Genomic DNA, 25,720 nt, shown 5'->3' with positions numbered 1-25,720 from the left:
TATAAAACTACAGAAGTATCATTGTCGATCTCGTTAAATAACCTATCAATGTTGATCTTAACATCAAGAACTTCAGTGAATTAATCTTTGATATCAAGGTAATTTTATGAGAAAGTATGCAGAGAAAAGGTTTCTAAACAATGAATATGAATGCTAGATAATGGTCTCGATAGGAGAATAATGTATATAGTCTCTAATTAATCTTTGATTGATGTAGTAGAGTGAATTTTCCTTTTCTTCTTCATTATGCTAATGTAGTAGTGCTCTGAGGGATTCTTCCAATTCTGTTGTATATAGGATAAGAGGCTTCTTTGGAATTGGTGCTATAAGAATGAGCGGGTTTAACAAGTATTTCTTATTACTATCAAAGGCCTTTTAACATTCTTTGTCCCATATGAAGTGAATATCTTTCTTCATTAATTTTAAAAATTGTTTGCACCTACACGATAAATTCTATATAAATCATTGAATGAAAGCTAGTTTTCCTTATAATGAGCAAAATTGTCGAAGGTTCCTGGGTAGTGGCATCTCCATAATCATCTTAATCTTATTGGGATCAATATTGATTCCCCAGTGGTGAAAAACATAAACAAAAAATTTCCACGAAGAGATCACAAAAGTATAATTGAGGGGATTCATCTTTTAATCAAACTTTTTGATCCTCTTAAATACATTTCTCAAGTCCCTTAGATGATCACTTTGGTCCATGCTCTTATCGATGAGATCATTCATGTAGCATTAAACTTTTTGATGGATTAGCTCATGGAAGATGCATATCATTGCCCACGGATAGGTAGTATTAGCATTCTTCATGCTGAAGGGTATGATTGTATAGTAGAATATGCCAATAGGAGTTTTAAATAATACGTGCTTTTTTATCTTCAGGTGTCATCTTAATCTGATTATATCCTGATAATCCATCCATAAAAAAGAATATATCATAGTTAAAAGTGTTATCTATAAGAGCTATATCACTAGGAACAAAAAAGGCATCTTTTAGGCACGCCTTATAAGAGTCCCTAAAGTCGTTGCAGACATGAATATAATTGTTATTCTTCTTAACGAGGATAATATTGGCAATCCAATTAGCATATTTTTCTTCACAAATGAAGCCGACATCTATTAGATTCTTCATTTTTATTATCAATTGTTCTTTAATGTCCAATCTTATTCTCCTTGGAGCTTTTTAAATGGGCAATACATATAGTTTAATGGCTAATATGTGAACTTCTACATCAGGGGATAAGCTAGGCATTTTAGTATATGTCTAGAAAAAGTAATCCCTGAATTCATAGAGGAGTTTTTTTATATCTTCAACTTGGTCCTCAGGAGGAGAGCACTGATGAAGGTCAATGATGATCTTCTTAAGTCCCTAAGTTGACATTCTTCATTTCATCCATTATGGTAGCGTATTCACCATCTTCAAGATATTTTGGTGCAGGTTTAACTTCTATGGGTTGATCATATAAAAGATTGATCTCTTAAAGTTCTACCTCACTGTTGTCATCAAATTCCACTTCCCCACATATTATTGCACAACTAATCTCCTTTTGGGGACACTTTCGTATAATGATTCTGAGGCCTCTTCTTGTAAGAGCATCCTTCTTTCATGATATTAGAGAACTTTTTGTATACCATAGTTTTAGATGGAGATAAGTTTGTCATTTTATAGCTTTTGAATTTGACGTCTTAGCTTCAAGAAAGCTTGATAATTGTGGCTCTTTTGGAATGAAGTATTTTGTATATTCATATATTTTCACCTTATGGATTACAAAGGATTGTATATTGATGGGGGCAGTGGAGTAACCTAAAGAATTGTGAAAAATGATTTAGGGCTCTATCAATCCCTAAAAAATTCTTAGTATTGTTTCTTTAATAAAAAAATTATAAAAAATCTCTCTTAATATATGCAAGTATACATGTCGAATCAAATAATATAATGATAGAATAGAGTATCAATCCCATGAGAAAAACTATTTACTTGGAAATATTAGAGATGTCTACTTCAACTAGAATAATTATCCTACTCAATAAAAAAAATATTTTTGTAGAGATTCAATTACTTAATTTAAAATAAAAAATAATTAAATGAAATACTATTTCGATAAATTATTTTAAATTGATGGAATATAAATATAATATATTTCATAATAATTCTCTTTTATATTGATGTTATTCAGAGCATTTACATCGCTGACCGCTCAGTTAAGCGTGAAGAGATAAAGGATAGATTAAACCCCTTCCATCTCCAATATCACTTTAAACTCCCATAGTATGTCACCGTTTGAGGATCTTAGAAGAGTAAGTAAAGCATGTACTACCAAAACTCCCTTATAAGAACTCATCTCTATAATTTTGATACATTATAAGAACTATGCCTATGCTTGCATCATACCAATCCAACATACCTGATTATGTCTATTTTCTTATTCATAGGCTTCACATTACACATGATATTAAATACACATATGATCATTATATGCATTAAATGAATATATGATATATTAAAGACATCATGAAATTATTGATGAAGATAATTCATTAATACTCCATATTTTATTTACACAATCAATTCAAAATTAGAGAATTTTGCTAGACAATGAAGAACAAGTGAAGCTATTCATTTTTTATAATTACACAATAACAAAGTATAGAAGAAAAGATCATCGAATGGGTTCAATGATCTCATCTACACTCCTCCTTGAACATACAGAATAACTTCCACAAACACAAGCCAAACACTCTAATGGAATGTATATAGTACTTCTCTAAATTTCTTTAGATATCACTCCTAATGAAAAAGCCGAGGAGCACTATAAATACTAAAATTAAAGGATTGATTGAAATATCTTACTAATAAAAAAATAGACTATTTATAAAAATATATATAAAATGAATTCTGGCACCGTAGTACACGAGACACTTATACTGCAGCACCCAAAAAATGAACTAATGTTGTAGCACTGAAGGGTTCCTTTGCTACAACGCTTGTTGATATGGACCCATTATTTAATTAATTAGCACATTACTTTGTTGGAAGATTATGGCCTGAATAGTTAAAACTATAGCATTGTGGTGTTGCAGACGGTTGAGCGCTGTGATATCCATGTAGCACTCCCTTTACTTAGCGGCACTAAAATTTTGCACTACAGTTTTGTGCATACAGAGACTAGACTTTGTAGTGCAGATACCCCTGATGTTGCGGCACTATTAAACATAGATTGGATGACATCATGTCCATATTTAGATGCTCTAGCGATATCAATGATGGCTCCACGGTAGTATTGTGTACGACGCCGTGGTGTTGTACCATACTTGAAAATTTTGCTCATTTCTTGTATTTCTTATACAAATATAATTAAAACAACTCATTTTTACTAACAAATTAAAATATAATATTATTTACACTTATTATATATCACTAGATACCCTGAACTTAACTCCATCTCTTAGGTACTTCATGCACTAGTATAGCGTTGACAGGACAATGTCGTATTCATGCAACTAAAGGCGACCTAGAAGCTCCTTGAATGAAGTGTCTTCATCAATCACATGAAATTTGGCCTCTATATAAAGTTCTTCAAATACAAGAGGGAGTATGAATGATCCCATAATATTCTATCCCTTTTCTTTAAAACTATGCACCATCAGCACAAGGTGTTGCATATCTAGCATAATCATCTCAGTACTTTGAAGCATTGAGATTTATTGAAGTCCTATAATTAATCTAGATTTGGGTGATTATGATGTCGTCACTCTTTGTAATTATATGGTGGTTGTGATCTTCCATTCCAAGCATCAAAGCATCTTTAAAGATGATTATAATTGTTTCATTCTGAGCCCATATAAATTCAGTCATACTACATTCAATAAACTATGCTTTATATCTTCCAAAATTTTTTAGATCCTAAATTAAAGTTTTTCGAAGATCTTCAAACATTAGAAGAATATTATATATGCTGTGTTGCACTGTGATTTTTCTTGGATGAGATAAGATATTGTAGACTATCCCTTTGTCTGAAGCATATTTCTTCTTAGGGTCTTTGGGGATAATTTCTTTATTCGAAACTATATACTTTCCCTTATCTTTATTGGATACCCCCTCTTAGGTGGAGATGGTAACACCTTTCCACTTCTCAGCTATACTTGGGCCACTTCATCTGACTCAGGTTCTCCTGATGAATCATCTCCTTTAGAACAAGTTTTAGTTGCCTTTGAAGATTCATTTGCTGATTCAGAATCTCCGCCCAGCTTCACAAGATCCATTTGTGATGATATATTAAGATCTGATTCTTCCTCATTTAGGTAGTATAGATCTTTCACTAAATTGTAGTTATGACAACATCAAAAAATTTCAGGAGTTGCATCCTCTACATATTCTCCTTTTATCGACATATTTGATGTCACTAAGATGACTTGGCATGTTTGCACATGAAGTGAATATTCATCAATGTCTTCTAGGTGGAGACCTCAGTATCCCATATCTCATCCTAAGCTTGTTCCTTAGCTTTTTCTTTAGTTGGGGGTATGGAAGAGAACATAACTACCCAAATTAATTTTCTTCTAGGATGAATACAAATATTGTATGATAATGTAAATTATTCTATCATATATTTTCTTTTCAACTAGTCCTTGAAGATGAAAGAATCTTTGATAAGATGGCTACTCACTTGGTGATATGCATAATAATTTGGGTCGCCAAGGTTACTAGACTCTTTAGATCTCTTAGTTCTAGACCCGCTTTGAGTTCCTATCTAAATAGCTTGGCGATACTTTCCTTCTTGAATGGATATTCTTTGTTCATGTTTTTTTTAGGGATATAAATGAAAGTACGAGATGCGCCAAGAGAGGGGATGAATTGGAAATTTTTGATATAAAGAATCAATCCTAAATTGGAGTTCTAAATTTTTTTATCTTAAAAAAAAAACTTAACTTGAAGTGGAAGATAGTGATTAAAACATGATTACAACATAAGTTATGAAATTTTAAATCACAGAAAAAAGATCTATAATAGAATTTTCGCAAAGTAGTTATATTAATTGTAGGATGCAAAAAGTAAGTAAAGTGCAATAAATAGAAGAAGCACACCAGAAGATTTATAGTGGTTTGATCACTTGAGCTACGTCCACTCTCTAGAGTCCTCCACTCTGGGAATTTCACTACTCAAAAGTAATTCTTCTTCTGCCCCCACAGTAAGGAGGAAAAGCCTTTATACAACCTATCTTTCTGTGACGCCCCAGGCATCCATAGTGAAAGGATTCGTCAACAGTCTTGATTAACCTCACTTCTTGCTCCCTTACTTAGATCTGAAATTGTTAACCACATATAATGAGCTTCAAAAAGCCCAGCAGGTCACCAAAGCCTACAACTGAAATCAAAGCACGGTACTGAAATAATATGCATGTCAATCAGTCAATCAAGTCCATAACAGTCAGTTGCACATGATCAGTGAATCTATGCAGATACGAAAAATCAGTACAGAAACAGAATCAATACATAAACAATAGAATCCCAAAAACATCAATGATAGAATCAGTAAACAGTAGAAATCAAATCAATAAAATCATATAAATCAATCAAATCAATACATCAATAATCACGTGCTATAAGAATCAATACAATGAATCAATGTATCAGTGGATCAGTAGTATCGGTATCAGTATCTATAGTATCAATAGTATCCATGAATCAATGAATCCATAATATCGATGAATCAATAATATCGGTATCTGTATCCATGAATCAATACAATATCCATATCCATATCGGTATCAGTATCCATGAATCAATACAATATACATATCCATATCGGTGTCGGTATCTAGTGACATGAATAACATGCAATATCAATGAAATCGTACAGTAACAGTAAACTCGTAAATCCGCTAGTAAATCCATTCAGTAATAAATCAATTCAATACAATAAATCCGTCAATATCAATAAATCCATTCGCTAACAATAAATCCGTCGATAAAATTTGTCAATATCAATCATGCGTAGGGTAATCAATAAATCAATTAGTAATCAATAGATTAATTCATATCAGGAAATCCATACAAGTCAATGTCAATAAAATCCATAATGAGATCATAAGGACAATACTGTACACATGCAATTCAATACAATAGCCTTACTGAACAAGTACAATCACTGGCTATTAAGGTGTTTTTCAAGTCGATAATCTATAGTGCTGTTGTAGAAATCCATAGTGCTGTTGTAGAAATCCATAAACATATCTGTTAGTTCAATAAGAGTCGTCACTCTGTGCCCGTCGGCCGCCCGTCGACATAATAATCTCTTTATGACTCCCAATCGTTATATCAATGATTAATAGAGGATATCGCCAAACCCTTTTTAAAGGAAAGCCCGTCGGCCCACCATCCTATACAGGTCAAGTAAATCTCCAACCAACGGTTCAACCAGTCTTCACTTTTTTTCAGTAACAATAATAATAATTCAATCATATTCACATTCGTATGCATATCAATAAGGTATTGCAATCAATAAATACAATTTAGCTCAATGTAGAAAAACCCCATAAAATATCGTATAGTAGATAGACGTCGTTGCAAAAATGCACAATTGCCGAAAATTGCCGAATTACTAGAAATCAAATAAAACAATGTTTCAAAGCTTTACTTGTACTGAAGCAACAATTTCTAACATCCTGATAATTTTCTATTCGATAAAAATTGCATAGAACTCAAAATAACCGGTATAAACTTTACACAAAATACTCAAATTGTGTAAAATTATCATATCATAAACATATCAGAAGTTGTGTGGTAAAACTTTCGTCAATACAAAATTATACACATTTTTCGGTAACGAAAACACAAAACTGAGCACAAAATTATCAAAACTTGAAATCTTCGAAATTAGAAATAGGATTCGGATTCCTTACTTCGAGACAAACAAATCTTCCAACTGCGTCGTCGGACGAAAAGTGTCGTGTGGCCTCCAAAATCAAGCTTTCCCTTCTCTTTCTCTCTCCTGTCTTCTCTTTCTCTCTCTTCAAATGAATCAAAAATATCTCAAATCCGATACTTATCAAGCAGGATCGTCCAGGACGATGCCCAGATCGTTCCGGGACGATCTCCTCTGGACATAGATCGTACATACGAAATTAATTCCAATTTGTTTCGTCCTTGGACGATGCTCTCGGGTTCAGTTCGTCCCGACGGTTCGTCCCAACTGTTCCAGGTTCGTACAAACGAAACATACAGATTTCTTCACAATTTATTCAGTTCGTCCCGTACTAAGGCCAGTTCATCTGGGACTAACAACACTAAAAAAATCAGCTTTTTAAGGGTTTTACACTTTCACCTTCCCCGGTGTAGCGGAGTACCAATCGCTATGTCACCTTCTCGGTGACGACAACAAACCTTCTCATTTTTATCCCTCATATAGAAGGAAAAGTACCTTTGAGGGTGCGGACCTTGAAGGCTCTCCCCCTTAGAGAGCTTCGATAAGATTTTCTCGGACCACAAGAGCAAGCGTACAACAACCTTTGAGCAATCATGTGATCCCCTCATACTCGTTCTCCCTCACAAACTCACTTTCTCCTTTTTCTCACAAACCCAAAAATATCATCAAGTAGCTCCCTCTCAAGAGTTCCCCTTCTTGTCACATTTCTCTCTCTTATTTTTTAAAAGACAAAATATCACATATATATTAAGCTCCAAGAAACCCTATGTTTTTTAATTTAATTATTTTTTTATACAATATGATTAGTTCAAAATAGATTCCGTCCAGATACGAATGAGTACAACATGTAATATTTTCAAACTGTAACATATAGTATGATATAAATATGGTCCAGTACGATATGATATATTTCTTTTGTTCATACAAGATGAATGCTGGGATGACAAAAGTTTGTCTCTATTCATCATCTGGTATGATCCAATTCATACAGTACGATCTGCTAAAAGCTTCATGTCGTTCGGTATGATGTATACATCGTCTAGTATGATTAGTTCAAAAATCAAGGGATCGTTCGGTATGATGTTTGGGATGATTAAAAATATCATCGGTTCATTGTACAGTACAAACCATGTTGTACAGTACAATCCCCAATCAGTAATTAAGCCTTGATTTAATTTACTAATTATGGGAGTTAATTTAACTAAGTATTCAAATATTCGTAATGTACGATTGGATCATATAGTACGATCACTTCAAAATTCAAGATTTAAAAACTTACTTAAATTAATCTGGCGGCTAGGGTTTCAAATTGAAAACACATTGTACAGTACAATGATGATCATACAGTATGATTAGTTCATAAAGAATAGTCGTTGAGCCTTGATAGTTCATACAATATGATTTAAAATCGTACAGTACGATTTACTGAGAATAAAAAAAATTTCCTTAAACCCTCCCCCCCTATGTATGTGCATGGTTGCTTAGTTTGCATACACTTTTTGTGGCTGAACTCAAGAAAAGAAAAATATGAAGTTACAGACTTCACATCCTATTCTACCCAGCCTCGAGTCTACGGTTATCTTGAGCAATATATGATCTCCCTGAAATGTTAGCACTCACAGATAAGAGCAACATTCAAAATATTCAATGAATAATGATAAAATTCAATCGACATTATTTTTCATCATCAAAATTTCAAGCTAGGGGTCATGGGCTGCAACAAGCTAGAAACATTTGATCATAAGTTTCCATTATTTTTCTTGGGCATTCTCCTCCACCAAAATAAGTATGAGGCTTGTCATTTCCCCCCAACACCAGTTTTGGTTGGGGATTAGGATTGTAGGCCTATTTTATCTTATTTTCATAGTGCATCAGCTGCTTGTCTTTATCTTTTTTATAAACTACCTATTTACTTTTATCAACATCATACACCACTTATTTTCTCTCATCGGCCCGAAAAGAGAATGTGAAGTGGGATTTATTTCTTCTGGCATTTTGGCTTTGGCCTTTTTTGACTTAGTGGCCTTCTAATTTTGATAAATTCAGCATTTTGAATTTTTCCACTCTACCGATCAGATCCTTAAATATGGTGATGGTAATCATGCATAAGAATTGTTACATCTTATCATTGTTGTTTTTTATTACAAGTGGACAACATGATCCTCTTGTAGTTATTGCTCATATTTCATGCTCAAATTATGCTAGTGGGTTGTATATTTTGTTACTGACTCGCCATTCTTCTATTTCTCTAAGGCGAGGTCAGAAATAGTTATATTCTCAGTTGCGCTGGATAACCTATTTATGAATATGGATTCTAATTCTTTAAAATTCTTCACACAATCATTTGGTAATTAAGCATACTATTAGAAAGTACTCGAAGTCAAACTACTGATGAATTGTAGGAAGAGTAAGACGTCGTTACCCCTTGTATTGCAACAGGTGGTTTTAAATTGCGCCAGGTGCTCCTTGGGGTTTCTATTGTCGTTGAAGGTGTAAAATTTTGGAATAGAGTAGCCCTTCAAATATATAACCTAGTCATATTCTGTCGGGTATAGGAAACCCTTACTTATTAACTTCTTTAACTGATCAATGGCTATAATAGCATTGATATTCTCGTTGATTATGCCCTCTAGTTGTGCAACAATCATAGGCTCAGATGTATTTATTATATTTTATATAGTAGGCTAGAAAATTAAGGTATTGACCTCATTTTCATCTTCTGGGGTACCTTACACTCCTGAAACATGAGATATCTAGATTTTTGGAGGATGATAGGTGGAGTGGCTATAAGACTTACAACAACAGTTCTCTATATCACCTACCTCATTGCTGTCATGTGGGTCTTCGCCTAAGTAATTTTTTCATTCAACTCAGATATTTTCCTAACTTTTGCCTTTATTTTTCACCTAATATGTCTTCACATATCTGCCAGTGTGACAGTGTCGGTGATGAAGCGATTTTCTTTAGGCTCTTCTCTTCTTTCTTTTGATTATTATCTACCACTCTTAGCTATAGACCTAACCTTATAGTGACATTAGTATGTTTGTTTGGGTGGTGAAAGATGCCCTTCATCATCATCAACTCCATACCATTGTGTCTTATTATGTCGACAACTTCAACGTCCATGATTCCTTCCTTATCTTCTTCTTCTTTTGATATCCAGATCTCTAAGCAGCATCCCCATTGAATCTATGGGATGATGTGGGTCTCCAACCCACAGGGAAATTCAATGACTCATCTGATATACCCTTTTTTTATGGGCGGCTTCGTATAGAGGTTTACTTAGATTGGGAATGAGTTGTTGAAATCTTTTTCAAATACATGGAAATTAGTCCTGAGAAGCAAGTTAAATATGTGTCGTGTCACTTAAAAGGTGAAGCCAGTGCATGGTGGTTACAATTATTATAAACTCGCCGGAGGGGAAAGCAAAGGAGAAGTGCTAAGCTGATTATGGTCCTTCCATCCACTGTCACCTGAATATGGTCTTTTCGACCTTTATCGCTCTTCGACAACGGTCCTTTCGACCTCCGTTGCTAGATAACAATCTTTAAGACCTCTATCACTCGTCGACTACGATCCTTCCGACCACCCTCATTGGGCTATGGTCTTTCCGACCTTTGTTGCATGTCGACTATGGTCGTTCTGACCACTATCACTAAATTATGGTCTTTCTATTACCCGCCGACTATGATCCTTCTAACCTCCAACGCTAGACAATAGCCTTACGACCTCCATTGCCTATCGAATACGGTCACTACGACCACCATCATCCGACTATGGTCTTTTCGAACTTCATCACCTGCCGACTTCGATCCTTCTGACCTCTATCACCAAATAACAATCTTTACGACCTTCGTCGCCCACCAACTATGATCCTGACTATGGTCCTTCCGCCCTCTGTTGCCTAACAATGTTCCTTCCGACCTCCGTTGCCCGCCGACTACGGTCCTTCCAATCACTGTCACCAGAATATTGTCTTTCCGACCTCCGTCGCCAACTGGTCCTGCCTACCAAAGGAACATATCAATTCTGATTCTTTCAATTTCCACCATATAATGCACTTTATATGATGTATATTTGTTACATCAAGCCAAGGCTATCCCTCAAGGAAGGGTCTCATTTGTGATCAACTGCAAATACTAGTTGATTCATTCAAACTGGGCTAACCAGGCTCTGTAGTTTTTCCCATTTTCAGGATTTTTGATGAAAAAGTCTCTATTGTTTCTTATAAATGTTGCACCCTCTCTCTTATCTGATTGTTTGCTGGATCTTTATGCAAAACTAAGATATTAAATTTTATATTTCTCTACCGCAACAAATATTCCCGGATGCAACAAGACTTAATTGATCTTAATTGAGTTTTTAAAGAGCTTTTTCATGAACTCTATATCTAATAATAATTAAGTTTTTAATGAGCTTTTTATCAAGCTTGTTACGGACTTAAAACGATATTATTAATGAATATAAATGGTTCCTAATTATTCAAATTTATTTCTTTAAGCATAAATAATTAAAAAAATATTCAAACTTCACAGATAAACTTTCATTAAGCCGAATCACTAATAACTTATTCAAAGCTGTTTCATTAGCAGCCTATCTCCACAATGGCAGTCCAATAAACCGACTGTGGCTTTATTTGATTTGAAGTTTTTTGTGGTTATTCCGTTTTAAAATGACAAATTTATTTATTCTTTACTGTTTGGTTTGCTAAATCACGTTCTCAATAACTCTTTTCTTTTTCTGTTATTTTGAGAAAACTTTTTATATATACTTCTTCGTTACAAAACTCCATTTTCTGAATCAATATTTTTTAAACTCTCTTTATAAAAGTAATAAAAAAACCAAACATGACAAACCCCGGTCGGGCTAATCGAAGCCCTATTGGCCAGTTCCAGTTCTCCCCATTGGAATAAATCAAACAAATAAGCACAGAGGCTTTCTTTTTGCTTGGAAATATAGGTTTCACCAGTCCATTTTTCGATTGATCGTGAGGGAGATGTACCTATGGCCATCCATCGCGTCTCTCCTTCTTCTCGTTTACTTGCCATTCGTTGCACTCGGCGATCAGCTCAGTCCAAAGGAGTGCGAGAATCTAGGGTTTACCCGCCGCGCCCTCTGCTCCGATTGCAATACTTTGGCAGAGTACGTCAAGGACGGAGGTTTGCTTTCTATCTATCATAATCTGTTCAAGGGTTTACAACATTGTGATTTCACTATGCTATTATGCTAATTTATATGGATTTATTTTAGCTTCTCTATGACCCAATTTTCGGTTCTTTTGGCTTGATTGTTTTATTCTCCGTCGCTAACTGTGCGAAAGTGAAGGAATGAAGTTCTAAGTCGGTAACTTATATCTTGCAAGTTTTTTGCTGCGGGTGCTGATTAAGTTAGGGGGTAAAGCTAATGGCGATTGTCAAATAATATAATTTTAAACCATGGGAACCTCTGCTATTTAGAGTATCCACGTGAGGATGCTGTATTTGTTGGTGAACTTTGGGGTTTTTTGGTTGGTTGTGATATTGGAAGTTGCTATTCTTGATCTCGACTAGTTAAAATGCATACGCAACAACTGCACATACCTTGTAAACATTCAGTTATGATAGCAATGGTTTCATCAACGTTACTAATCATTTTCTTGACTCCTTTTTTAATAAAATGCTAATTGGAAGAAAAATACGCTGTATTTCATTCGAAATCATACGTAGACTATTATTTATATAAAAAGTTCTATTATTATCCGGAAGAAATCACATAAAGGCTTAGAACTGATACTCCAATTAAACTCATAAGCAACGGCTATTCGAAAGCCCGAACTAATGCTAATTCTCTTGAATTATCTAATTATATTTTTTAAGAATAGTATAATTTAATCTTAAAATCTTGTTAATCAGAGTGCCAATGCAGCACATGTAATTAAATTCAAAAAGTTCCAATTGCAAATTAGGGTAGCTGGAAATAAATAAAAAAAAAAACAGGAAAAATTGGGAATCCTAACCATGCCTAAGAACCACAAACCCTGAACTGAAATAACCAGAAATGATTTTTGATGAAACAACAAATGACCATATTGAAAGAGAAGGAACAAGAAAAGAAGGAAAATCATCATCTCATTGTTACCAACCCAAAGAAGGTATCAAAGAGCTTTCAAAAGGCTTGCCCCATTGATGATCACCCCATTTTCCTTGCTTCCTCCAAAATCTACATTTCAAGGGCTTGAGATGATAGGGCTACATGGTTTTCTTGCTATAGATTAGTTGATGAAACTGTGCAATAAGAAGTAGAATCCATCAAGTAACATTGTAATCTCTCCAAGTTCATATAAAAATTATTACATTGCTGAAAGTCATCAACCTAACTTATAATTACCAAAGTTCATTAGCATCTTAATTAGGGTAATGCAAATCAAGTCCAGTGGCCTCACTATCAAAGGCCGAACCCACCCTTCCTTGACTCCACCCGAAGCAATTGATACAATTACCATGCCATGAGAATTACCCCAATAAACCATCTTTAATTGTAATTGCTCTGTAATTTTTGCTTTCTTTGCATCTATGGTCTACTCACCTTATTAGACCTCCAAATATCATTACAGAAAACAACAATCCCAAGATCACGTTGCTTGCCACCTTGCTAGTCTTTCTTTCATCATTCTTCCTGTCAATTTTTTTAGTCTTTTGGGTGTCTGTAGCTTGCTGGGATGTTAATTTGGCTATAGAAACTTAAAGTGTGAATGCAATTCTAATGGCCTCTTCAAGCGCTAGTAATAGAATTTCTTCCTAGCTATTTCATATATTAATTTTATTCCAGTCCTTTTCCATTGAGTAAGCTTCACTGACATCTGTCAAACTTAAGCTCGGGGCTTGAACTTGTTAAGCACCGTTTGTTTTATGGATTACAGATTTGCTTTAATGTATTAGGGCTTGAGGCACTATTATTATGGTTGATCCTGTTGGAACAGTTCTTTTGATTTTCGTTGTGGTTGATCTTAGTGATACCTATAAGAATTTTGTTGCACTGATCCTTACTTTAGTGCTGGTTGTGAACCCCTGCTCTATATGCTTTTATTGAAACTTTTGGCTAGATAGAAAACATGATATTGTTACTAAGGCAGTATGTGGGGGCGCCTTGCTTTTGTTGTTCTATTTTTGAACATTATTGTTTTTGTTGAATCCAAATTACCCATATTCTTTATTTTAGTTCTAGACTTACAATGGAAGAATTTCATCTGTCTCGAATAAAAAAAAAAGGTGGGATATTGGTTCATGCCATTTACCTTGGCTTGTCTTGATCATAATCTCTCAATTACATCTTGTGTACTTTATGAGCATATGCAGGATATTAGATTCATTTTATAAATGACAGTTTTTGTAGTGAGCCACATGAATATGATTAAGTTCACAATTGTCATTTACCATTGCAGAATTAGTAGCTGATTGCCGTAGGTGCTGCACAGATGATACTAATGATTCCTTGAGTAAGGTAAAAATCCTTTATATCTATCCATGAAGTTTTGGGAAGCTAGCCGTTTCCCACTTGTTTTGTTGGTCACCCAACATGATTGTTTAGTTTTCCATTGTATACATTAATGAAATTCGTTAAAGCTTATAGAATTTTTTTTCCTTTGAAATTTCATAATTTTAAGAAAATATAAATCATCTTTTTCTGAGTTATAATAATTTCAAGGCGTCTAAGTTATGCAAATAAACATTTCTTCCTACAAAGTTGGGTGACTTATGATGTTAGATGCAGGCAGTAATATAAATTTTTACCATTGAATACATTTTGTTTTGGAAACTCATATTATTCACGGTTAGAGATTTATGATTTGAACTCTTTCATATTTCAACAATAGCATATTGTTCTAGTGAGTTTAAACCAAAAGAATGAAGGGAGTAAGTATTTTCACAAATTTATTGTGAATATTTTTAAATTTTTGTTTTTTCCTCACTTTTACTTTTGAAACTAGCAATTGTCTTTCATACAAGTTAGTAATATTGATCCTACTCATAGTTGAGACAAATTGGGCCTGACGTTAGGTTGGCAACTGATAATATAATTTATGTTAATATTTATGAAATAAATTCAAATTTGATTTTTTTAGTGCCAGGATTTCCCATAAATGATGCTTTATGACTAAACTTGATTGTGAAAAGAACTTAGCAAATTTTTGCTAGAATTCGTGCATAAATAACATACTATTGAACTTGATTGTGGTGAAAATAGACAAAAGATTATTATGATGTAGTGAAAAGGGAACAAGGGTTTGGTAAGTGTAGAGCTAAGATTAGAAATGTTATGTGCAATTTGAGGTAAGTTACAGGTTAATATCGATCTTGTTGAAAATATTTACAATAAAATTTAGATTGATATGGTAATAGATAAAGAGCTAAAAGATAGCATTATGAGGTTTTAATAAATTTGGTGATATAATGATCGCTATTGAGTTAGTTATCATCATGACTTAAAATTATGCAATTAGAGGTATGTCTCAAGGGTCATTTTAACACAATTTAATAAAAAAGGCAATGAGACATATGCATCAAGTTTGCCATATGAGGCTTACGCCTTAGTGGAGGTGAGGCATGCCTAAAGGTATGCCTCAATGCAATTCTAATGTAATTTTAAAGTGGCATACGCCTAAAAAATTAGAGTTTAGATAATTTTAAAATATTTATTTGTAAAATTTATTTTTAAATTTAAAATCTTTTTATACCTAAATCAAATCAAATTTGAGAAGAATCACACAACCTCAAACTCGTAGCCACGAGTCCCTTATGTCCCGCACCTGATCCTAGTGCATTGTTGCACTGCGTCGTCGTCTTTGCTATTGCACTACTAACCCTCTTGTAATTCCTCTACTCATGATGTTGGAAACTCATTTTCTTATTTTTAGTATGAGGAAGGAGTTAATGCATCTAACTATAATTATGATTTTGATGGAGACTCTCAAAGTGAAGAGATTTGAGGTGGCTTTTGAATTCATAAATTATAACTTTTAATTACTTGTTTATGCTAAACTGGGAGTGAGAGAGATAATTTATTTAACCTTGAATTACTTTGAATGACATAATTTTGATTTTTATGACCTTATTTTAACATTTTACTTTATTGTTGGTTTGTTACTTATCATTTCATTTTTTTCATTAATTTAATGGTTTAATTATGAGGTTTACACATCAAAATATCTTGCACTCTCCTCATGAGAAAAGAAAAGCGTAAATATATGATTGCACAATTTCATACCTTAGTTAGAAGATAGTTAGAAAAATTGAGCTGACGAAGACATTCATGAACTATTGTAAGTTTATAACATATATAGGTAGAAGGAACGAAAATGATTTTGGGTGACTTTACACTAACATGTATGTTATAATAGTATGTGCTATGATAGAATTCATTCTATGTATGAAATAATCAATAGAAATGCAAATAGAAGTTATAATTAATTTCATAGTAGCTTTTATATATATATATATAGAGAGAGAGAGAGAGAGAGAGAGAGAGAGAGAGAGAGAGAGAATACGATTTTGATCCTTCTCTCTCTCTCTCTCTCTCTCTCTATATATATATATATATATATATATATTTGTGGAACTTTAAATTCTTTCTTCTGCAATATACAGAAACTTTTGGTTGAAGTAAATGATATTATATTATGTTTTGATAATTCTTCCAAATAAAAGCACCAAATTAAACCAAAGAGACCTATTTATATGGTTGCAACATGGCTATTAGATGAATGGTCTTAGATACTATATTGCTCTGCACTCTACATTCTAAAGATTACAGTAGCATTCGTAGCTGTGTTGAATCTAAACCTTTTTATCGATTTATCTTTAGTTTGTGGAGGTGCCCCATCTCAAGTACCATATTTAAAGTGACAAGGCACATATTTCTAAGATTATTAGTTCTATTTTTTTGGGAGACGAATTGCTTAAACATCCCTTCTTGACAAAGTTGAGGTGGCTTTGCTTTTATTTCAGGTTTCATTTTCTGGTGCTATATTGGAGGTTTGCATGAGAAAGCTGGTTTTCTACCCCGAAGTTGTTGCATTCATTGAGGAAGAGAAAGATCAATTCTCTTCTGTCAAGGTTCAGTATGTGTATGCTTCACCTCCAAAACTCGTAATGCTTGATGAAGATGGAAATCAGGTGGAAACAATAAGGTATGTTTGGTTATGCCGTTCCTTGTGTTATATGCATCATCTTAAGTTTTATTTCTAAGTGCATTCCATTGTTTCCGTTAAATTCTCCCTCCAATGTGAAAGTGAATGATTACGAGAATGAATGAATATTGTTTGATTAGCTTAATTTCGTCCCTCATCAATTTGTTTAGTCTTTATAAATTTGCCATGCAATTTATTGACGGGAAAGTTCCTTCCTAGGTGGCGACTTGGTAGGTGTCTCAATACATTTTCAATTGAGCTATCACAAAATTGTGTCTCACACATAAATTTGATACATCCATCTTTTGATACAAACTTGTTAGTAGATAATAGCGCACCATGGTTCAAAGTTTCCCTTGGATTCATAGCACGTAGCACACGGTTCGACACCCACTATTTTAAACATAAGACACAATATTAAACAATTATAGATAAAAATATGTATTAGCATGAAATGCTATTAAATTGAAAGATAAACCATCATGATAATGAAAACAATTAAAGTAATGCTTAAATTTGAGAAATTGATAGCTCAATCACTCAAAATAATAGCAATTTTAAATAACCAAAATAACAATTGTCAATTTAGTTGATGAATTGCGGGTAGAAGAATCTGTTGTAGATGTTGAGGATTCCCTTCAATGCTGTTGAGGGACTTATGTTCATAACCAAGTATGGACTCTCTTACGGATACCTCCATAGTCAGAAATTTTTGTTGGAATCGCAAGGGAATGCTTTCTTTGGGAATGTTGACATTGATTCTTCATGCATTAGTGTAGGGGAGATCGCAGCTTAGGAGCCACTAGAGGCTTGAATCTACCTAATAGCCTAGCTGAATTGTGTTCTCAAGATTGTTGAAGCCCCCTAGATCACCATGCCTGGATTGCCTTACCGAAATCATCGAAGCGGAGCTTAGATCATGTTCTTGATATCGTTGAAGCCTCACTTGGATTGCCTTCTCGAGCTTGGATCCCATGCTGGTGTGCCGATGTAGTATTTAAAGCATTGTTAGGTAGGGCACCATTAATCAATAAAATATATGATAAATTAATAAAAATAAAAATAAATATTTATTTTAAAATTTGAACCATAACAAGCATGTGCTTCATGGTTTTATCGTTATGCGCTATTGCTTATATATTGTACAAATAGCACATGCCACTTTGAAAATATGTGCCAAGCTATACAAATGCTCGATTCATTTCGGAGAATGACACACTTTATAAGGGTTTACAAATGACTTAATTCAAATTCAAAGGGAGAGAAGAGTTATAGTGGCCATCTCTACATGTGATTACATGTGACTACCTTTCTATAGAATAATGTTAGATCATATCCCTTTTGGACCGGTCCCATTGGTCCTTTCCTGTACCGGCTCTTGGGGGTTGATTTGGAGGGGATTAATTAAGAGATATTTTCTAATTGAATAGGGCAGATTTTGGGGCTGATTTGGAGGGGATTAATTAGGAAATGTTTCCTAATTGAATAGGGCAGATTTTGGGGTTGATTTGGAGGGAATTAATTAGGAAATGTTTCCTAATTGAAGTGGGCAAATTTGGGGGCTGATTTGAGAGGAAAATAATTAAGGAAATAGGGCATATTTGGGAGGAAATTAGGGGAGGGTTGTTTGAGTATTTGCCATTTATTGTATGCTTTAAGTAGGGGGTTTTTCATAGGGTTAGGGGTACATGTTGTTTGTTGAAATTAGATTGTTCTTAGGGTGTTTGAGCTCTAGCCGACGACTAGAGATTTGAGAGAGCCAGATTTTCCTCTCCAATTGAAGATCTACCTGAATCTTGTCTTTTCTTTCATAAAACTTTCAATAAAAAATGTTATTGTGTGTTTTATTCTTGGTTTTCTTTTCATTGGTTTTCTGAAATTGCTAAAATTAGATTTCAGCTAAGGTTTTTCCTAAATTTCTGCAAGCACTTCTTATCAAATTGGTATCAGAGCGGTTTCCGGACTATTTTTGGTCTGTTTTTGGAGAATTCCTGCAGAAGTTTTTTCTATTTCAGGCTGTGATTTTTTATGTTTTTGTGGTGGAAATTCGGATTTTTGAGCTTTACAAAGATCCAGGGACTTATGCGGGAAAAAGGTAAAAGTATTAGAAGTGGAGATCGGGTAATTGAAATCTTAAATTTCAGATATCCAAACTCAAGTTTTATATTAAAAAAATGATATTTCAGTCATCCATGATACGATCGATTTAAAAATTTCCATCCTAGAGGAGATGTTGAAGAAAGTGTTTGAGGGCCCTACCAAAATATTGCCGTCGGAGGTAAGGAAAGGCGTTTGCAGCTAGGGAAGTGGAGAAAGCCCTAAGGTGGAGATTTTGGAGAGAACATAAAAAATGCCTTCCCTACTTGGTGATTTTTCTTTCACAGATTCACTATTTGGGGAGTGTTCTTTCACATATTCAAATGGCTGAGCATACTTTGATTCAATGTTGGACTTTTCTTTCTTCTTGAAAGTACTTATAGTAATGTTTAGTTTTATTTGATAGGATATTGTTGGATTTATTGTTTAAGGATTTTACTTTATATGTTGAGAATTCTCGGGTTACTTGAAATTTTTGGATTGGTTGTTAGATTATGTTTAAGAAAATCAGAGTTGTTAAGATAACATCCTAGGAGATGAATATGTTTCTTTTTTTTGGGAATTAGTTTGATTACACTTACACTCTTTTTGAGTCGAAGAATATCATAGGAGGATGCATCTTATAGCTTTTGGATTGAGTTTAGTTTTTTTTATTGTGTTGATGGACATAAACAAATGCCCTCAAAGGTTTTTAGTAGAAGTAATAAGTTTTGTATGCTTGGGAAAATTTAGTTGAGGTTTTTAAGAAGTGTTTCGTTTTATAAAATTCCAGTAGGGAGGCAATTTATTAGAAATGTAACAGTTAAAGTTGCTTCCCTCCGATAAAAAAATTTAGAACGTTGTTTTCGAAGTGTAGGGATCTAGTGGTTTCAAAGAGATGAGTGTTTTCCTTTCTTTCTCAATTAATAGAGTTCATCTCGTTCCGTAGCTCAATCGTCTTCCTTATGATTTGATCATGAAATATACAATGAGCACGATTAAATGTTGCAATGCAATTAAGGTTTGATGCTAGTTCTTGAATAGATTATAGGTTCATGAATAATTTGGATATGTTGACAACAGATGATAATTGAAGGGAAGGTGCATGTTTTATGGACCCCTTTATCGCAATAATGATAAAGCTTCCATTGGCCACTATTATTTTATGGTTTGTTTGGCTGGTATATGTGATCAGGTGCTCCTTATTTATCTAAATTTTATTTGAACTAATACTGGATGCACAACCAAGGTATGCAGTGAAAAGCTTACCTAATTGAGCCATGGAGCACGTATCTAGTAGTTTATCAAATGTTTGTCAAATAGGTTCAGAGTTTCTTTTTTTCGTGCTTTATTCTTTTTATATTTGTAGCAATTTTTTTTCCTCAGGGATGCAGAGTTTGTGGGATGATGTTTGGGTTGGTTTTGACATGGATATTTTTTGTTGTTGTATGGAGGGTTCTTTTGGGATTTCCAGTAGATATCTCTTTGTATATCCCGCCTTCTTACAGTATATGCAAAATGCACATTCTTGATTATCGAAACTTAGTGGCCTAGTTTAGGTTTATATGGCTCAATTCTGCTTGAATTTGGTGTAGGAACAAGTAGAGCAACATCTTCACTAATGGTATCCTTTCTTCACATCTAATGATAGGAAAGACTTCATTTAGGTTAGAAAGGGACTCTTTTCCAAGTATTTAAATGAATATTTGGTTATATTCAATATTCAATTCAGCTAAGGATTCATAAATTCCCTACTACTATAAAAGTTTGTAGCATCTTATTTTGATACAGTAATAATAATCAAACTCAGGCTACAAAATTTTCATTTATAATATTTGGTAATCGAATCTGTACCTTGCTGGTGCGAATTTTAGTTTTCTCATAAACTAAGGCAGCATCAAGCACTTTGGAATATGTTTGCTTCACTGCGTCCCAAGATATCTATGGCTATGATTAGGAAAATGGATGTTACACTGACTTTGGTTATCATTGAATTTTATAGTGAGAACATAACTGAGAAGTCTTCTACATCCCATATGACAAAATTGAGATTATCTTCGCTTTGGTATGGGGCCAATACTACGGCCCAACTTTCTTTCTTTTGAGAAAGATTTTCATAATTTGGGACCAAATGATGTAATTTCTATTATTTAATTTGAATGAAGATTAAAGGTTTTGCTACTCACTATGTTTTAATTAGTTTGAGTTGTCAATACTTCTCATACAACAACAACAACAACAACATCAAACCTTTATCCCACTACGTGGGGTCGGCTACATTATTCCTTTTTCTCCATTGTGTTCTATTAAAAGCCAAATTCTCGTTTAAATCTAATAAAGAAAGATCATTTCTAATATTTTCTATCCAATTCTTTTTAGGTCTGCCTCTATCTTTCTTAATATAAATCAAATTTAATACCTCTACTTTCCTAACCGGGTCATTGAAAGGCCGCCGTTTTATGTGACCAAACCATTTAAGGCAACTCACTCTAATCTTATCTTCTACTAGAGCTACTCCAACCTTTTCACGTATATGCTCATTTCGTATCCTATCTCTAAGGGTAAAGCCACTCATCCACCTGAGCATCCTCATCTCTACCACACTTAACTTAGTAATTATGCTTCTCTTTTAATGGTCAACATTCGACACCATAAAACATTGCAGGCCTCACCACCATCTTATAGAATTTTCCCTCAAGTTTGAGGGGTACTTTTCTAAGGAAAACCCACATAAGAAAAAAAGCTTAGGATTCCTTTGTTTTTTGAGCTCCGATACCATTGAGAGAGGGAAAAAATTATTTTTTGTGAAATTTCTGCCATCCACAACAATTGATAAAATCAATTCTACCTTCCTAATGTAAAAAAAGGCTTGTATCCAGTATTCATGCTTGTGTGTTTGATTGCAAGTTGTTAAACGTTCCTTTGGAGTTTAACGAACTCAATAAAGCTGAAAGTTTTGAATCTGCATTTTCTTTGATTGGTTCTCTGTCCTCTTAGAAAGAGTCTTTGGAACATACTGACAACAAAAATGTTTTCTGTTATGTTCACCAGAATTGATAATTGGAAGCGTGAGCACATACGACAATTCCTGAAAGAGAAGGTGAAAGCTACTTCGAAGGAAATCTAAAATTTCTTCGTTGACTTCAATTTTTATTTTTGCAAAACACGAGGTATGGAAAGACTTTGGCTTTGTTTGGGACGACTTTTTTATTGCTTCTTGAAGCAGCTTTTTAGTACAAAAAAATTTAATTTTTATACTAAAAGGCTGCTTCAAGAAGCAGGAAAAAAACTGTCCCAAATGAAGCCTTTGTATTGAACCTGAAATAAGATGAATCCACGTGTGAATGGGGCTAAAAACTTTGTCCTGGTTGACATGTAAACAGAATGTTTTGTAGGGCTTTCAAAATTGATCAAATACATTTATTATGTGCAATATTTTCTATTGAAAGGTTGGATGTGTGAAATTTTTAGGCATCACTTCCTCAACAAAATTGCTCTCATTTGGGTACCAACTTATTTCCTTTATTTTAAGAGGCTCACTTCATGCTGAATATGCCTCATGCTTTGATACAACTTTAGATCACTATTTTTTTTTTCTATTTTAAAGAAATTTCTATACTAAATACAGCTTTACACTGCAGGAAGAAAGCTGTTCCAAATGAAATCTTATTTTGACTGAAATGTTACTCCTAAGCTTACATGATTGAGGCTTCGTTTGGTTCTTCCTCTCTGGTAAAAGAGAGTTTTAGAAATATTGGTTAAGATAATGGAGTTTTTTTAACGGAGAAGAAAAAAGCTTCTCAAAATAGTAGAAAAATGAAGTTCCCTAAAAAGTATTTCTATAAAATCATTCGATCCAAATGACCAAAAAAATGCTGAAACAAACGAGGCCTGAATGGTAGTGCAAAACCTCGTTGTCTTAAGGAAATAACAACTTTGTTTTGCCGTAATCAACATGTCCTCTTAGGCCTCATTTTGTTACTTTTAAAATCAGAATATAAGAAATGATAGTTTTATTATTTATTTATTGATTTTGTTACTGAAAATGAGATCATTGTGATTGGAATTTTGAGAAAGATTATGGTGCTTAAAAGCAATGTCAGCATTTAAATACTTTCATTTAGATGATGATTTTAATGAAATTTATCATTATGTGATGAATTTAATAAAACTTCTGATTTGTAGTTCTAAGTAATGAAAGGAGATCTTACACTCGAAATTAAATTACTTGCGTGAATGTCTATTTGATCAAATAGCATTTAAAATTATAGTTTTTTGTCCCTGATGAGAGAGAGATAAAATTTACAATTTTTATTTTTCTAATAAAAGTGCGTGTATCATTATTTACGGTATCTGCTTTTAGCGTGGATCGATTGAAATTACGTCAATTTTTATTTTGACAATAAATCAATTATATGTCGATTGTGATCTAAACATAATAACATTTTATTTAATTACTCATTTCCTATATTTATTTTTAACTAATATTATGCATGGATGTTATATTTAAGATTATAATATGTCGATTGTGATCTAAACATAGTAATTATTTATTGATTGAGGCTTAACAAAATTTTAAGATGATTAAACCATTAATGAGGCACATGAAAATGTAAAAATGATTGGATAATATGTAGAAACCCTAAACACATGACTAATGAAGGGGGTTGGGGGGATTGGGCCCTTCTAAACTCTAAGACTTCACTTATATGATGTATGCAATGTATTCAATCTTAAATCAAGAATGAAATAAAATTAAAGGTAGGAATAACAAAATAAAATGCAAGATAAAAGTAGACAAAGAGACAAATGTTTTTCCTACTGCAACATATTATTATTTAATATGCAAATCTAAGAACCTTAAATATTTATGATTCTACTACCTATAATTATCACTCCTTTAATCAGAGCTAGTTGAGATATATAAAGGGTAAGATGACTTGATAGTAGTGGTAGGCTTTATGATTTGATTGATGATTGAAAATGATCATGAATGTTTAATGATATGGAGGTGTGATCTAGAGTTTATGGTGAAAATATATGGTCTTTAGAGGGGTTTGGTGACGCGAGAAACAAGATTAGATTAATTTGAGCTAGTTTGACCTAATTTGTTTTAGTTCTTTTACGAATGGGTTTAATGAGGTTTAAATGGTGAAAATGATGAAAAGACGTTAGTTGAGGATGGGAAAAAGTAAGGGAAATGGGGCTATATAAATTCATGCTTGGAAGCTTTTTCCAAAGCTTGTAACTCTTTGAAATCCAGTCATATCTTGGTTTAGTGAACGAAGCTCCATTGTAAAATAAATTATCACATTTATTATACATAAATAACTTGAAGGGCTCTCACAAAAAAAAAAGTTTTAGTTGTCTTCCTGATGATGAGACAAGGTGAGATAGCAATGTTTTGATTTTGACTAAAATTTTTCGCACATAACCATTGATATTTTACATTCCTTCATTATATTAAAAAATATATTTACACTAATAATTCTTCTTTGTAACATATTAGAACATTACACAACAATAAAATCATACTTAATAAAATATAAGATATTGAAGCTTTATTCTGCATCAACCTTCTTTCACTTCAAGAATTCTACCTTGTATAATTATATTAATATGACAAGACAAATTTGAAAATGCAAAGTAAAATGCACTGATTAATATAGAACGGGAACATACAAATAATAATATGAAAATGAAATGAAATCACTTAAGCTAAAATAACCATTATCTCTTTATCAATTAAAAAAATTATAATCTTATTGCCAATCCAAAAAGGGTTAAGTGAAGTAACCAAATCAATAATCAATTCAGGTGGCCACCAATTTAATGTTTTTAGGGGTGATTGGAAAATAGAATTTTAACATTTTATTGAAGGAGTCAAGATATGAATTTTTTAGGAAAATGAAAACTACATAGAATGTAAGTTTAAAAAACTCACCAAAGTCCCCCATCAAGAAAATAATCATCAAACTCCTCTTCATATATGTGCAAATAAATCCTCTTTAATATCAAATACTAAAATGATGGAGGATGGTGAAATGTATTTTAATCATGATTTTAATGGATGGAATGTTTGGCTCACTTTAGGAAGAAGACAGTACCCCACAAATAAAATACATGCAACTAATTTGCTACTAAAATCCTGGTTTTGCTTCTATAAAATGTTGATGGTGGTGGGAGGTTTTATGATTGATTTTGTGGTTGAAAATGGCTATATACATTTATTTTAGGATGCGTAGACATGATTTAGAGTTTATGGTGAAAAGGTAAGGTCTTTGAAGGGTTGTGGTGTTACAAGAGCCAATATGAGATCAATTTGAGCTAATTTGATTTCTCTTTTGTGAATGGATTTAATAACATTAAATGGTTATAAATGATTATGAGGATTATGTTAGGATATGTTGATTCGTTATGTAGTTTTAGAATGTTTAAAGGCTTGTGGGATGGTGGAGAACATGACTAAGTGAAAGGGAGCCTTGTCTTGATTGAGAGCTTCTAAATTGGTTTGGGGTAGGTTTTGATGGCATGGGTTGTAGGTGGCTAGT

General features: G+C 33.3%; 1 protein-coding gene across 1 annotated transcript; it reads left to right on the top strand.

The window, feature by feature from the left end:
- Positions 1–11,789: 11,789 nt before the first annotated feature.
- Positions 11,790–22,643, top strand: LOC110103146 (selenoprotein F). Its single transcript, XM_028695651.1, has 4 exons — positions 11,790–12,087; positions 14,349–14,407; positions 16,912–17,093; positions 22,221–22,643. Exons 1-4 carry the CDS (start codon positions 11,925–11,927, stop codon positions 22,294–22,296), a joined length of 480 nt encoding a protein of 159 aa, XP_028551484.1. The 5' UTR covers positions 11,790–11,924; the 3' UTR covers positions 22,297–22,643.
- The last annotated feature ends 3,077 nt before the right edge of the window (positions 22,644–25,720 follow it).

Source organism: Dendrobium catenatum, unplaced genomic scaffold (genome assembly GCF_001605985.2).
Source record: "Dendrobium catenatum unplaced genomic scaffold, ASM160598v2 fragScaff_scaffold_665, whole genome shotgun sequence".
Classification (NCBI taxonomy): domain Eukaryota; kingdom Viridiplantae; phylum Streptophyta; class Magnoliopsida; order Asparagales; family Orchidaceae; genus Dendrobium; species Dendrobium catenatum.
Note: the sequence above shows the minus strand (reverse complement) of the source record. Positions and strands in the feature narration are given on the sequence as shown.